The 17,222-nt window shown below is 39.9% G+C and overlaps 1 protein-coding gene across 5 annotated transcripts in view; it reads left to right on the forward strand.

The window, feature by feature from the left end:
- The window catches only part of cpeb3 (cytoplasmic polyadenylation element binding protein 3), a 35,528-nt gene extending 18,648 nt beyond the window's left edge, over positions 1-16,880 (forward strand). For 3 of the 5 annotated variants that reach the window (XM_088304995.1, XM_088304996.1, XM_088304994.1), the window contains 7 exons: positions 2,096-2,119; positions 4,779-4,946; positions 5,245-5,334; positions 10,351-10,469; positions 13,011-13,125; positions 13,343-13,524; positions 16,149-16,880. In XM_088304995.1, the coding sequence (XP_088161121.1) occupies positions 2,096-2,119; positions 4,779-4,946; positions 5,245-5,334; positions 10,351-10,469; positions 13,011-13,125; positions 13,343-13,524; positions 16,149-16,376 (926 nt within the window). In that variant the 3' untranslated portion in view covers positions 16,377-16,880. The remainder of the gene's footprint in view (positions 1-2,095; positions 2,120-4,778; positions 4,947-5,244; positions 5,335-10,350; positions 10,470-13,010; positions 13,126-13,342; positions 13,525-16,148) is intronic. The other 2 variants (XM_088304997.1, XM_088304998.1) reach the window with 1 other exon arrangement.
- The last annotated feature ends 342 nt before the right edge of the window (positions 16,881-17,222 follow it).

A 17,222-nucleotide genomic window follows, 5' to 3' on the forward strand; every position in this document is an offset into this window, starting at 1 on the left:
ATGTACCCACCATTGCATTACACCACAATTTGTTACTTCTTGTCCAAACCGTTTATCTAAGGAATAAATTAACAGCTGATAACATTGTAATTTCCCTCGGTCGGTATTTTACAATGACTCGGGACGAAGAAAGGATGTTACAAATAACTTTGTCATCAGCACTGCATCTTTCTCATGCGATTCTTTTCATGGTGGCATTCGCAGAGAATACGTCTGGGATTGATGTTAAACTGTTGTTTCATGGGATTACGCTGAGGCAAGCACAGATCTTCCAAAGATGTCAGAAAATAAAAATAAAATAGCTTGCATTTCTATGAAGTGTACAGACGGGGAAGCCTTGATTTAAAACTTAATGGTGTGGCTCACTTGACAGAGTAACAAACTTGTCCGTGGCTTCATTTCATCTCATGCCCAAACCCTTTCACACTGAGATGTGGCCTCAACCGATTACTTAGCTCCATCCTCCCTCATGCGATTGCACGCCGTGGTGTCGTCTCTGTCTTTTTCCCTGGTTGCTAGGTGACTTTGTTACAGTGGAGGCGAGGGGAAAAAAAGGCAGTACTAAAGACAGCCTGTCCAGGTTTTGGGGGATTGGAGAGTCAGATCTTTTTTTAATGAAAACGTTGTGAAGGAGAGGAGCATCCGAGACGACATATTCTCTGGAGTAATCCCACAATGGGCCCCTTGTAATGCAAAGGTCCATATTTGTTTTTGAGGTAAAGAGCCAAAAGAACTCTTTCCTCTCCCGCTGTTAGTGTTTGGTGAGATATATTGAACCGTGTTTTTTTTTTTTTTGCAGACAAGATAAACAGTGCTATGTTATAAATCATCGTCCACTCAATAGCTCTGGAGTCAACTGTATCTTACTCTTAAAAATTGTGACTTCAATAATAACAAAAATATAATGTTAACATTTAAGCTTTTTTGGGGTGCTTTTTATTACATCAGGATAATTTGACAGACTGGGCCAATATGGTGATCTTCTACGGCTGTGTTTTTGTCTTTAATTTTTTTAAAAAGTGCTTATTTTTCATTAATGTATTTTCCCCATTCCTCTCTTTTGAGCCACAGTAACACAGAAATGTATATTTTCTGTGAAAGTATCAACCCTCCAGCAAACCATTGTGTACTTCCTGTATTGCAACACATGCAGAAAAGTCAGAAAGTCCGGGTGCAATATTACGCGGTCAATGATGCCACATGAAAAACAGGAACAAACAAACAATCAAAGAATGACAATTTGCTAACCTCAAATGTGTTTCATCTTAATGTCTTCATGTAATGCGTTAAATTGTATTGTTATGATAATCTACTAGTATAAGGGACAATTGGTTGTTCCAGTTACGACATGACGTTCTAGTAAACTCAGATATATTGCATGCTGTATATTCACACCATCTCACTATTAATTTCAACCTTTGCAAAAATTTGATGTCAACAACGTGTGTCATAAGCACCACACTTGTTTACTTTTAGTTTGACTTAATATTTCTCTCTCTCTCTTTCTCTCTTACTCTCTCTCTCTATATCTTTCTCTCTCTCTCTCTCTCTCTCTACCCACCCCCCCTATCTACCCCTCTCTTTCCACCCTCTTCTTACCCTGTGGGAAGTTTCCATTCGTCCACAGGCTCCCATTCCTGACCCGAGAACAAATTGTAATATTTCACCAAGCTCATGATAATGACTAACTAGCTCTCTTAAGCCATGTGTGTACTCTGCTTTATTGTCCCATTTGTGAATAAACACAAAAGATTTGCATGAACCTCAGCCATTGCTGGTTCATTAAGCTTAGATGGCAATGTCTGGTAATGCGTTACTCTGCTAAATATGTCAGCTATTTCTATGACTAAACCTCACCTGTGAGCCTGTTGCTAAAGAAGGTGCAACAATTTGCAACGAGCTGTATGAAAATCCTCCTCCTTCAGTTGAACGAGCTTAGGTGTGGCCATCTGTGTTTTTCCTGTTACCTTCGTGATGTTCCTGCATTGGTGTTATTTCCACAAAATGTCTTTGTATCTCTCCCCTACCTGTGTTAATGCCCCGACCCCCACTGTCTCTCCTCTGTCTTTATTTCCCCCACTTTCCTGACAAGCAGCCCGGAGCTTTGGCCGCAGAAGAGGTAATATATATCTCTTCTTTCGGGCTCCTGCTTGCTTTGCCCACGACTGAAAGATCAGCGGCTCCTCATATGTGTTGTGATTGATTATATCATCCTAATAAATGGGTTATCCTTTTATCAAAATGGGGCAAATGAAAAAAAAAAAACTTGATTGTTTTTCTCCTGCAAAATCATTATGACGAATGATTTTGTGGCGATGCGTCTTGCCACTTGGCACCAACCTTTCGAGGTTAATTTTAGTTCGTCCTGAGTGAATTTTGAGGATTTTAAGGAAATACAGCTTACTTCACAAATGATTTATTTGAATATGATTAAGCTTAAATTTTCTCAAATGATTTTGATCCCCTTCCATTCACCTGCTTGCCAAGGACTTTCATGATTTATATATGACAAGCTTCCGACTTCTGCGCTGTTATCATGTTAACCAAAGTGCAACTAAAGTTAGTTAATTTTTCTAAACAGGCATGTCATATCCACAGAAGAACTATCATTCAAAGCACTTTATAACGCATAGTCATGCTGCCTTTCCACTGCATTGTGCCAGGCTAGCAGCGTTGCCAACTCCTCAGTAAGTGAAGTAGACATTGGCTGTGCTGAAATGTGTTTGAAGTCACTATGTGGCGATATAAACTACTCCATATATATAGCAAGCAATTTTCATAATAGAACATTGGCATAGAGTTTCATCCTGATGGACATTGTAGGAGAGAGGACTAATGTACTAAATATGCTTTGATCTGCACTCCTATTGGTTGGCGACCACTCCAGGATGTACCCTGTCAGCTGGGAGAGACTCCAGCTCACCTGTCACCCTAATGAAGACAAGCACTCTAGAAAATTGATTGAAGTTTGAACCTGCCGGGCAGTGTGTTATTATAGTGTAACAGAGGAGAAACAATTCAATTTCATCCCGCTCTTGGTCGCAGTTTTGGCCCATCACAATCATCTTTATGGCCAAGTATTTTAAAATCGCACTAGTTGGAGTCACGCTAGTACATCTACAATGAGCAACTCATAGATGTAGAGAGAGACTATCTGCTGGAAATTTTAGTACCTGGTTTTCCCATTTGAAAAGCATCAAGTGAGTGGAGTCTTGCCAAGCAGAGTATGTACTATACTGGAAATTAATTATACATGGATGTGCTGATAAGGGAATAACTAACACTGCCACTTTATGGGCCTTTCAGTTTGTCTGCCATTCGACTTTCTTATTGTGGATTTAGGGTTTGGCAGAGATGGGCACTTTATCCTTTTTGACGGTCCATCCTCCGTCCGAGAGCTGTGCACCCATCCGTCATCGTCATCTTATTCCTACCATAATCGTACTGCGTCCCTGTCTATCCCTGTCCTTTTAAAGTGCTTCCGTCCTTGCATTTCACCATGTCCCCCCCCCCCCCCCCCCCAAAAAAAAGGCTAACAACAGAGGTTTTATAATTCAAAGACATTATTTAAAGCTCATTTGCTGGCTAGGTTTCTCTTCACGTTCACTTACTATAATTTCTGGACTACAAAACTCAGTACTAAATTCCATTGCACTCTCTTATTTATTTATCTAATTTATATATTTGTCTGTATTATTGTTGTATTGCACTGGAGAGGGGAGCCCTCTAATCTCGTTGCACACTTGAGTACAATGACAATAAAGGGATTTCTAATTCTAATTCTAATTCTAACCTGATTATGAACCACAATAGCTAAATGTAGCCATAAAAACATATGTGTACATACATTGCCCGCTTCGGACTAATAGCTGCAGGTCTCCATGTTATTAAATTGGGTATTTTATATCTATATTATAAACACTGGGAGATGCTTTTTACCCCCCAAATAATGCAAAATGCAGCTATAGTTATAGAGCATACTGGAACCTTTCTCAGACTCTTGTTGTCCATCACACAAGGCCAATTCATAGATGAGTTCAGACCGGGGTTGCACTGCAGAGATGGCTGTATTTATTGCACTTCATCCCTTTGCTGAAATTAAACACAATTTAAGATGCTTATTTTTGACTCTCAATTGCTTCTTCACACAGCCGCAATGATCGTTTCCCTGTTATTGCCCACTTATTAGATTCTAACATTCTCCCTCTCTCAGCCAACCACCCTCGCTCTCTCTCTTGTTCACACTCAGTTTAACTCTCCGTTAAAGGGCTAGTACACGCAACTGCTCAAGATTTCATTCTGCTCCAAGTCCAAATATTTGAATTCTATACACGCGGTGACCCAGTTAGGGACATTTAAAGGGACGGACGAAAACCCACTTCCATCCTTGCTTAGACCACCACTTTTCAAAATCCTTCTAATCCTCTATCCTCCGTCCTCAAAATGGGTGTCCATCCGGGATGGACAGAAAGACAGTTCCGTCCCCGAGACAAAATGCCCAACTCTGGGATTAGGGTTTGGATTAAATAATAAATGCATTTAAATAGGTTTACGACCTTTACATATAAACATCTAAATGAATGACCGAATGAGCTTGATTCAGTACAGGTGATGATTATGAAAGTCAACAACCAGTGGTACAAAGTTGTAAACAATGTTGAATATTTACCTTGAGGAAGTTTGTACTATTCCTGCATTGTTTCTGACCACCTCTCTCAATCTTTTATTTCCCTATCTGTCCTTTTGTTCTCCTTGCCTTTCATCTCCTCCTACTATAGGTCGTTCCTACCTGTTTCCCTTTGAAGATGGTTTCCTTGATGATGGCCACAGTGACCTCTCGTTGACCCCTGGCCTGAACTCTCCAACCCGATGTCAAAACGGAGAGAGGATCGAGCGCTACTCCCGCAAGGTCTTTGTTGGAGGTCTACCCCCAGATATAGACGAAGGTACATTGTTTATCTTGTTGTTTTACCTTTTCTGGTATGGATTTGTTCTTGTGCTAGCTTGATATTTGTGTTGAAAGTGAAACAAAGTTAGAATTGATTTAGTAGCTGTAAAATCTTTACCACCTTTTTTAGCAAGTTCTATTGGGAACAGCATGGTGTGTCTCTACTCCATCCTTCCTTTTTAGATTTTACATGTTCTACCTACCCCAATTCCCATAACATGCATTTTAGGTTAATTGAAAACTATGTGATGCAATAATGATTTCACCCAAAATGCCCTTCTTCATTATTTGGACAGATGAGATCACCAACAGTTTCCGTCGCTATGGACACCTGGTAGTGGACTGGCCCCACAAAGCCGAGAGCAAATCCTACTTCCCGCCTAAAGGTAACATCAGTTTGATCAAACAAAAGCTGGATTTTCCCATCGGACATCAAAGACTACACCAATAAATATCACCTTGGGTGTTTCTCACCATCATAGGGTGCCGAAAACGTTCACGTTACCCATAAATCATAGCTCATACTGAGAGAGCATCACGGTGTCTGTTGATCTGTGTAGCTCAGCCGCAGTAATCACACACCTTGAGATTACACCCTAATGGCTGTTTTTTGGAATGGTTACCTGATGCAAGTTATGGTTTCCCTCAACAACCTCGTGGGTTGATTTTGAAGGAGGGGCTGATCAGAGTAGAAACACCCACTCCTGTCTGTCATGTTAGGGAAAGTTTTCAGATATTCTGGAAATAACTGGCAATCCACATACACATGGTAATACACTACATCTGGAGAACCTCTCTCCCGCACTCGTTTCTCAATATTATTATTTTCCTGAATCGGGAGGATTCCGAGGGAGGAGGCTTGACTCTACTAACGCCACACCCAGCAGCAAAAACACGACAACCTTTTAGGGGAATTATACTGCAGCAGCTGGATGAGGCTGTCATTGTAAAGGGGTGTGGCCTAGTGATGTCATGCATCTTAAATTAAGAAATAAATAAAAACAGTCTTTTTTTTTTTTTTTTTAATATCCCTTCAGAAACTGCAAATGGTATGTGGTCACATGCTCCACTTTAACTGGCAAGGCAGTAGACTTTCAATCACTTCTGTAAGGGTGTTTATATGGGTACTTTTGTGTGTTTTAGTTGAAGAGGTGAATCACTGGGCCTAGCAATGACTTGCACAGGCCTTTAGAGAGAATTGCTACCTTACACAGCAGAAGAGAAGGCATCCATTTTTTTTTGCATTATTAACATAATATATGAGCACATTGAAAAGGATGCATTTATAAATCAATTATTTATTCAGCTTTTGAAATGGTATGTATGGTGTGTTATGAATACAAAAAATAGACCAAAGCTCTTAAAAAACTTCCTCGATGTTTAATATGCTGCCTCCAACATTCTATAAACATGCAAATTAGGTTAATTGAAGTTTCTACCAGTGAATGTTTGTCTATACGTGCCGAACGATTGGCTCGCGATCAGTTCCGGGTCTACCTCACTGTGCTCCCGCTCATCTGCAGCCCTAATTAAGGTCGATATCTGTAGAAAATTGGGGATTTAACACAAAATATATCATTTTTGCCTGACTATAGGGCTGGGATGCGGTACTTTCTTGTAACACCGACCAATGTGAAACACTTGACTTAATTATCAGTTGTCAGCTTCAGTCATTAGACATCAGAGTTAAAGAGTATTGTATTTGTTTTGGCTTTGATCATTGCAGCAACCTGTTATCAGCCAGACAGGAAATATAAGAGGAAGTATTTTGAGCTGAGCAGTGCACCAGCGGTGGCCAATTGCAACGTGTCGGCGAGTGCATGTTGATTGTGTGAACAGGTATTTCTCCTCCAACATTTAAGTGGTTTTAGCTGAATTTTTTTTTTCTGTGAATGCTCCTAATATGCTATATAAAATCGACCCTCGTGAGGATACGTGACTCAGATAATGGATGGATGAATCTCGGTATGAAAGGAATCATGACACAAATGCAGGCCAGCCGATGCTCAGATGTCTGTGATGTCATGGCAACCACAATGAAGTCTGGTCACTATGGTGATGTCAGGTACAACCGCCCTATATCACCCAACAGCGTCATCACGGTTGATGCTGCAAATGTTAAGGAGCTATTTTGGTCTGTGACTGCGGGTGAACGAAGTGGCAAAATTGTCTCAATGCTGAAAACTGCTACCAAGTGTGCAAGATCAAAATCCCTTTAGAAAGATTATAATGCCACATTCTGATACACAAAATTTTGCACTATCGGTTGGTTGTATCATTTTTTTGTTTTGTTGCTTTATGATTAACTGAAAGACTTAAAGACTGTTTGCATTAAAAAAAAAAAAAAACGCAGAGAAGATTGTCCAACCAACATTTTTTTTCGATTCAGAATTTGAGGACAATTTATGGACCAACATTATTGAAAAACAGACCGTTTTAAGTTTCAAGAAAGCAGGCCTCATACCATCATGTGTCACTGTTGAATGTTGCCAGTGTGTGAATGAGCTTTTGCTTGGCAATAGATGTTCTATTGTTCATTGTGTGACTGAGTGACAGTGTAAAAGCACTTAAGTAACTTGATGGTAGAAAGGCGCTCTAAATGTCAATTTACTTTTCATTCTGTAGCATTTCCTTTTTCCCTTTTTGCAGGTTTATTTTTATTTAATCATTTGTCGAACCTCTAATTTAACAAACAACCATCAGGCTTGACTGAGTTAAACTGTTCTTTCCTGTTTTGTTAAAGGTTGTTGTTTGAGATACAATAAGGCACAAGGGACGCTGACTGTAAACTGTAGGGTAGAAAATGACGCTACGGCCACATCCTCCCACATTTCTGGTCATATAAATCTGCAACACAAGCCACTGCGGATGTGCACTGTCCTCTTCTGAGTTCAGTCTCTTTGCAAAGTACACAACGAGAGATCTGCAAGCTAAATATCAGGCGCATGGTATTCTACTAGCCGATTAAACTTGCTTTTCGTTGAAACAATAAAAATACAATGTATACAATACAATATTAATTTGTAATCTGGACAGTTGGGAAAGAAATTGAAGACCTCCTTTTGTGGAAATGGTGAGGTAGTGGTGAAGGCTGTGGCTAAATACAATGGCCTGGACAAGTATATATTAGCAGGGTTGCATTTTCTTTTAGGGTGGTGACAAGCGCCAAAAGATTTCTGAAAAAGCTGTCTTAAAGGGGAAGTCAACCCCAATATTTTCTTTAATAGGATATGTAGTATGCAAGCCCTCTGGTTAAAACATAGCATCCTGATTAATATTGCGTTTGCGGAATATGAGTTAAGCAGTAAAATCCACCCATTTTTAGCCATCTCAGGGGGCGGCCATTTTGTCACTTCTTAATAACCAATCTTTGTTCAGCTTCAGAAAACAGTTGAGCCATGATTGGTTGGCCATAAAACATCTGACTGCATAAAATGTTGATAGTAGCATTTAGTGGCCATAAACAAGAATAAAAAAAATATTTCTTGCTTTCAATTGTGATGCCAATTGACTGGCATGGTAATGAATGTGCAGAGCTTGTACTTTTTCATTTTTAGAAATTCAATGTCAAGGATTTTGTAACTTCAATTTGCATTGCTTTTTTGCGTTCTCAACCTTTTCTCACTCACGCACTTCCCACCGGTGCCTCATTCATCTACCCTCCGTACTTGGCTCTTTTGCCCAGGGTCACGGAACACTTTGTTCCCTCTTGCAGGGGGAAGATTGTGAACTGCTGGCCAGCTCTGCCATTTCATGACCTGCTTCTTTTTTCTTGTTTTTTTTAATGGAGCAAGACTGCAGTTCTTTTGTTTTGCTGAGATGAGATGTCCAACACATCTCCTATGGCAACCCCTCTTTATATAACCCCATTGAAACTGATGAGAAATCTTGACGATGACGCACACCTCAAATCATCTTTAAGTCCAAGTCTGTTCATTTAAACGTGACGACAACATTCATTGAGGTGCGAGGCCGATGAAAGCCATGTCAGGAACATCCTGACACACATACAATTAAATAGTCCCCTTTCGGTGCTGGAGCTAAGATGAGGACACAGACAAGGCGAGCCTACTTGCTATTCCAATTCACCTTTAACTGTGACTGTCATTTCTTTTCCTTCTTGCTTTGCGGCAGCACATGCTCACGCCTCGATACACGCTGGAGTGCATACACTTGACTGGATTGACGGCCTCGACTGTGTTCTTTCCACCACACTGTGTGTGCGTGCGTGCGTAACTTGGTGAGAGGTTTCTCAAAGTAAAAGACTCAAAAATACTTTTTTTGCAATGCAGTCAAACCTTCAAAGTTAAACATGTCCTTTTGGTACTGAAGTATGGAACTGCCACCGTGGAGTAAAAATGTTTGACTGGCAATTACTTTTAAACGTAAACAATTTAAACAAGTTTAAACGTATTTGCAAATACATTCACGCATACTTGCAAATAATTTCAAACATACTGTACTTGTAGGCTAAATACTGAATACTTAGTATTTTTTTCCCATAATGCCACGACATGGTGACTTGCACATGCGCAAATAATTTTTTTTTTTTTTTTTAGCATTATCTAAGTAAACATTGTTTATGTTTATGATTTATTATTTTGTCTGCAGTGCATGGTTTCCATTTGCCATTTTTTCACATAATGCCACGGGTTATGTGCATGAGAGAACAGGTCTGTGCCTCTTGAGGTGGGTGGGGGGTTTCAGTGCCTTGCTCAAGGGCATCTCGACAGAAGTCAGGAAGTAGCTTAGCATACCTCCAACAACAAGTTAGCATTTTTACTGGTTTGTTCCGGGATTTGAACTGTGACTATCTGGTTCTAAAGCCCAAGTCCTTATGTTGTAAAAGTCATTCCAAAATAACTTTTGGCTTCACAAAATTTCATTTTCAGTTGCCTTAACCCTGATGAGCCAATAAATCCAAGCCCACTATGTGTTGTTGGCTGGGTGTAGCCTGCTCGAGCTGATCTTGTCCCTCCTGAATCGGCGTAATGGTGCTGAGTGCTGACCTTGGGGAAACGTCGGGCTCCCAAGTGCTAAATAATTCAACAGTCCAGAGTGACTTGACTGATTTTCTTTTTCTGTTTGCCTCAAAGACATCAGTGAACTCTTCTTGGCTCACTTTCGAGAAGCTCCAATGTGTGTCGACATGATCAATTTTGTATGGTTCCTTTAAAGTGGCACTCTGAGGCAGCACGGTGATTGCTGTGGAGCACCTGAGATCGATGAGGGTATATGAACGGAAAATGTAACCTATGTGAAGATGAACCAGGCTCAAATGGCTTCATTATGCTGGAAGATTGAGAAAGTCACTGGACGAGATATGATGCAGGACAGGCTTTGCAATGGAATACTCACATCGTTTTGACTGTTCTTTTTGAAATTGGTTTACTTCTTTCCAGGTTATGCCTTCCTGCTGTTCCAAGAAGAGACCTCTGTTCAGGCCTTGATTGATGCCTGTATTGAGGAGGACAACAAGCTCTACCTCTGTGTGTCCAGTCCTACCATCAAAGACAAGCCGGTGAGCACAGTCCCCCAAGTAGTTCATGACAAATTCATATTGCTGCAGCTTCATTGGGACCGTCTTTTCCGTGTGTTTATGTCTTGTACTTCCGACTGATGGCCAAGGCGTGCATGGCAATAGGAGGCCTATTAAATTAAATTGCGACATTATGTTATAAATAGTTGTTTAATTCTTGACATTCTATCTAATTGTTATTTTATGTTTTTGTAAATTACACTACTGTAGAATACTATTTTTAGTTCACATATATTGAAACAGCTCTCAGTTCTACAGTATATCACTGCAAAGGACAGCACCAAAAGTACAAGAGTCTTACATTTGATCTTTTTAATCTTTATTTATCCATATAATGTAGTTGAGAACAGATTCTCATTTACAATGCTGACTTGGGTGCTGTCATTTTTACCTCTATTCGTCCTGATTTTTCCTTGAGTCAAATTTGTGTACACTTGACCTGATGAATTATAAAACTGGTGAGGGGAGACAGTTTCCCTTCAGGAGGGTGAATTCTAAAAATTTATTAGTAATTTTGAATATAGAAATACAACATTAACCCTGTTCATTGGACAAAAACAAAAAGATCCCAGCAATTGTTACCCGCAATTCCCAATGAAAATGTCAAGCAAAAATTGCACTTAATTTATGGATAGACAGACCAGTCGAAAACATCTTAGCAGATTGTTAAAACGTAAGAGACATCACACTTTGGTGTGAGTCTGTAGCTTGACCGAACTCGATGTTGACTAAGCACGTAAGGATTTGCTATTGTAAGTAATGAACAGGTTTAACATTTAAAATCTACCCTGAGCCTATTGGAGAGGTAAAAAAATGACTCTAAACACTCCTCACCATATGATCATCACACCCTCATGCGCAGGCCTAGGGACGTAAAAAAAGTCTCTCTCTAGGACTGCCCTTAACTGATTCTTATCCTTTCCAGAAAGTTTATATTTTCTGTAGTCGTTTGCTCCAATAATTCTCTTTCCACCTTCTCCTGGTGTTCCTCATAGCTCACTCTTGGGGGCTTTTTTTTGTTCTTTTCATTCTTCCACTTAGAGATGCCATCAGAAAATATGAAGATATCCCATTAGTTGTATTCTGATGACTTTCAGATTTAATTTCTTTGAACCCTGATACTGCAGATGAGAGAGTGCAGTGCATGATTGGTTTGACTGCAATAAAGAGCTGGTTGGCTTACAACACAGTGCAATTGAATTTGTCCAAAATAGAAGCATTGATTGTTGCCACTGACAGCTTGGCTTCTCAAGTTACCATTTGGCTACGAGGGCTGTTCGATCAGATCATGCTTTTTAACATATTAAAACCGTAACCTGTTCTTGCTTTTTCCACCTCAAAAGGTCCACGTTATCTCATGATGAAGTAAAACTTGTGTGCGCTTTGGGCTCCTCACTTTTTGAATATTTCAATTCTTCAATTACTTCAGAATCTCTATATTTTTGTGGATCGTGCACTGTAAAAAATGGGGAGTGATATTTACTTGAAAATTCCTAGTAAAGTTTTTTCACTCAGAAATTCTAAGTACATTTTACATGGAGCGTTTTTGAGTTCATTAAATTTAAAAAGTCACTCCAGGGTTGAACCCACTTTAATTTTATGTACACACATTTCATACACCAAGGAGCTCAAGGCAGTAGAAGATCAAATGCAAACCACAGAATACCTTCAAAGCGACGTAGTTTTTGGCCTGCTTTTGTAGTTACCAGTAATATGCTCAAGAGCAGCCGTCGGTTGCCGGTTCCATCCTCAATCACAATGAGTAACCTTGTGTATGAAATGCGCTGTTCTAAAAAGTAAAAGCTAACATCCCTTGAGTGGCTTTATTTAAAATTCAATAAATTTGTGAAATTTACTCAAAAACTCTTGTAAAATTTACTTAGAATGTCTGAGTGAAAAAACCTGACTAGATTTTTTTTCAAGTAAATATCAATCCCCATTTTTTACAGTGGAGATGCCATATGTTAAGCCACGTCATTGCCGTTCTGTTGTCCTGACACTGGCTCCTTGCTTGTTTCAGGATTCAGTCCAACCTTTTTACACTTAGTTACATTTCTCAGGCTTCCCCATTATTGCTGGATTTAGTTTCAGTTTATAGCTCACTGAGGTCTGCTAACCGCCTTTTATTTACTGAACCTCACACAAGTTTAAAAACTAAAGGTAATAAAGCCTCGCAATCCGTTCCTTACAAATTGTGGAATGCGCTTCCATTTGCAGCTCAGACCTGTTTCTTCTGGTGACATTTTTCAAAAGCAGTTAAAACACAATTGTTTAAGCAGCGATTCCAATTCCAGGTAGACGTATCTTTCTCCCTTGTATTAACTGTATAACATTTATGATTGTGTATTTTCACCATGTGAAGTGCTTTGTGATTCCTCTTTGTGAGAATTGCTTTATTAATCAAAATGTACTCGCTCAGGATATTTTGCTGCCTTTGATCAGAAAGCAGTACTTAGGTGTCAAATTTCTCCACATTATCAGCATCAATTTACCCTGCGTTTTTTTTTTTTTTTGCCCCCATAGGTACAGATCCGTCCATGGAACCTGAGTGACAGTGACTTTGTCATGGATGGCTCCCAGCCTTTGGACCCCCGCAAGACCATCTTTGTAGGGGGAGTGCCCCGGCCTCTGCGTGCAGGTAGCTGCTATAACTGATGGTGTTATATTACTTGCCACCAAAGCTTCTAAAATGGCTTCCTAATACATACTAATAGTGTGTATGTAGGTTTGTAGTTGTCATGAACATGTTCTGTATCTCGAGGGATGGAAGACTGTTGGACCTAGAATGGATTTAAAAGACATCACTTCAATAATCAAATGGCTAACACAAATCCACTGTCTGTCACCCGCTCCAGTGGAGCTGGCTATGATCATGGATCGGCTGTACGGAGGTGTTTGCTACGCCGGCATCGACACCGACCCAGAGCTCAAATATCCAAAAGGGGCCGGCCGCGTGGCCTTCTCCAATCAGCAGAGCTACATTGCCGCCATCAGCGCTCGCTTCGTTCAGCTGCAGCATAATGACATCGACAAAAGGGTGAGTAAGTTCACGTTGCCCTCTCCCCCCCGTTGTTGGAGGCTTGTTGACCACAGCCGAGCTTTTCGCCGTCATTCCAACGGTACACCATGCAGCTGAAGCTTCGCCGTACATCACCACGCTCATTATGGTGGACATTTCAGCTTGTAATAATGGAAGGCTCGGCTAGGCTGTCTCATCACCGCGGGCCAAACACGTGTTTCCAGTTGCAGACACACACGATTGGTTTAATTATAGTTCTTGGCTATACATGGAGAGCCACGCATGCACCACGGCTGCCTGCTTATTTGAGACGCACCAGCCAATAGCCGACGCATAGATGGTGACCAAACAAGACTGGTTGTCATCCAGAAACTATAGGGCGTTGCCCCTCATGGTCCCCCACCTATTTTGTGTGGACATTAGTAGCCTACTGAGTCACACCTCTGAAGGTGTGACTAATCCTTAAATACCCCTAAATTTTAATTCTTACACGAAGCATGACATTTTGAATAAATTTATCTTCAAACATCTCTCCCAGTCTCACTGTGCCCCAGTACACAAAACAAAGTCGATATAATGGTCAACTAGGATGGGGACGTAGCGACAGTCCATGAGCATTGCAAAGCCTCTTGCAGAAGTTGCACCAGTGACGACATCATTAACAGCAAATACTGACTCACAACTGTGGGAACGGTGACTGTAGAAGCCAGAAATAACAACTCCCTCTTACTCACACAAAGAACATTCACACGCACAGAAAAAAAAAATTCTCACACTTGTGGAAAAAAAAAAAATGCAAAACAGAAATGTTAGATTCCCCAAAGAAATTCCTAAGCATAATAAAAAACCTTTCACACTCAACAAAAATCAACACTCACACCCCAAAAAAACTTTCAGGCACACACGTGAATATACCTCACACACGCAAAATTTTACTCTCTTACACAAACACAAATACACAAATATATCCCACCCGAAAAACTCAGTCAAAAATCTCTCACCCAAACAAATGATCATAGATGACAAAAAACATTCTCACACATATCAATAAATCTCTTGCACATTGCAAAAACCTCTAAAACGCTAAAACATCTCACACCCATGAAAAAGAAACTTCTCTCAACCTCCAAAAACCTCTAAGGCTCACAAAAAAACTCTAACTCACACAACTGAAAACCTTTTGACAAAAGAACACTCTCACATAACGAAAATTTCTCAAATTCTACAAAGTTTTTTGTAGCCAATACAAAATACCTCTCACACTTAACAAAACACAGACACACACTATCAAAACCAAACACACTCAAAAAAACTCTCACACTGACAAAAATTTGTCACACACAACAATAAAAATTTGCCATGTGCTCATATAAAATACACACACATACACACACAAAAACCATCAATAGTCACTTAAAAACATCTTACACACACTAAGAAGCCTTTCACATGCACCAAAAAAGTCTTACATCCACAACAAAACCTCTCACACATACCCCAAAAAACAGTCACGCAACAAAAAACAAAAAAACAACGGAAACATTCTCGAAACTGTCACAAAAGAAATCTCTGATGCGCCCAAATACTCTCATGTTCCCCAAAACAACTTACAAAACACTACCACAAAACATCTCACACATTTAAAAAAATATTCCACACGCCAAAAAAAGGCTCTCATGTTCACCAATAAAACTCACAGGAACCAAGGAAACCGCTCACTCAACACACACCAGCAAACCCCTCACATGCAACAAAGAAACCTGTCACACACGGGTCCAAATAGTTTTCTTGTTCACCAAAAACCTCCAACTAACCCAAAAATATTTTTGCTGTTTGAGACCCTTTTTAAAATCTGATTTTTATTTGTCTTTGTGAGAGTCAAAAGGTACGTGTGTGAATGGAATTTCTGAATTGTAAATATAAGCTAAGAACCTCAAACATACCAGGCTTTCTATCTTGATGAGGCACTGTGACTTTGTTTTGATCTTCATTGCAACAATCCTAAAACAGATGCGAAGTAAACCATCAACTCAGGGTCAATAATTTCTTTCAATTGGGTTGTGATCAGCAAATCCCAATCCAACCAACTAAAAATGATCACAGTTTACCACTTCTCGATGTGTCACTCTGGCAGGTATGTTTATTAATTGTGCTTTCCAGTGTGGCACAACAGCCATGAATAAATACTGGAAAATAAAATAATAAACACTTTAAATTCATTGTTTCATTTTGTATGATTGGCCTGCTTTAATCTGGTGTACACCAAAGATATCAAACTGTTTCTATTTTTATAAGTGGTTTGAAGAAAAATTGTTATAAGAGGTTAAAATTGAAGGATTGTCCGTAACATTGCTTTGACTTTGAATGAATTGAAATGCTTTTGAATGAGGCCAACATACAAGCTTCAAATTAAATGAGACGGATTTTGTAGCCGCACTCCCACAAGGTTTGCATCGTCCTTCCTGCCTGACCATGCGAGACGGTGTCACCATGGTGACCAAGCCCTCATTTCTTTCGCTGATCAGTGGTCAAGCTCTTTGATGAATGAAAAAAAACAAACAAAATGATAAAGTGGGAGATGTTGTGCATGTGTGTCGAATATAGTTTTGATTGAGTATTACGTCTCCTGTTCTTCCTCTTAGGTGGAGGTGAAGCCGTATGTGCTTGATGATCAGATGTGCGATGAGTGCCAGGGGGCACGCTGTGGGGGAAAGTTTGCCCCCTTCTTCTGTGCCAACGTCACATGTCTGCAGTACTACTGCGAGTACTGCTGGGCCAGCATTCATTCGCGAGCAGGCCGAGAGTTCCACAAGCCACTCGTGAAGGAGGGGGGTGACCGCCCTCGACACGTGTCCTTCCGCTGGAGCTGAGTAGTGTCTGCCTGGCCATCTCATCCGCTGATGCATCCAAAAAAAATAGCCTCTCAATCTGTAAGCAAATCGGGACAAATAACACAAAGCTTCCCATTTCCATATCCCAACGCTTAAGTGTTGCCCTCTGATGAAGCATTGTGAGAAGAGAAAGGGTAGATTTTGCACTTTGGCACACCACCTCAATCAAATACACACACACACACACACACACCTCGGATGCAACTTCAAACACTTGACTACTTTCAGCCCGCTCTTATTTGACTATGTGGTGAGGTCCTGCTGAAATGCCCCACCCCCAGCCTCCATAGCCTCATAGAGGTGGGACCATATGAATATTTAAAAAAAAAAAATTATTTATAGTTTTGTACCTATCTATACGTATTTAGATTATTTTTAATTTAATGTAGAAAGAGCCTGCACTTATTTTCGTGTGTGTGTGTGTGTGTTTTTTTTATATACATATATATATAATATATATAATATATATATATATATATATATGTATATATATATATATACATATATATATATATGTATGTGTGTGTGTGTGTGTGTGTGTGCATAGTACATATAGGACCCTCGAGAAAGTCACCAAAGGCAGGCAAACGCCCTATAACACCTTGAAAAAAAAAATATAAACAATCAGTCTATAATTCTAAATATGATTACATCATACACACAACCAGATTAGGTCACTGTGGATTCATGTGTCTTTATTTTTTCATAACATTAGATTTTTTTGAGTTTTCTAAATGCTGTAATTAATGGCTTTGCTGCTAAATTGATGGTATGATCAGATACCTGAAGTACACTACTAGACACATCATGCGCTAAGAGAACACA

Source organism: Idiotropiscis lumnitzeri, chromosome 9, assembly GCF_059441095.1.
Source record: "Idiotropiscis lumnitzeri isolate Australia: NSW breed Sydney's pygmy pipehorse chromosome 9, RoL_Ilum_1.0, whole genome shotgun sequence".
Lineage (NCBI taxonomy): Eukaryota > Metazoa > Chordata > Actinopteri > Syngnathiformes > Syngnathidae > Idiotropiscis > Idiotropiscis lumnitzeri.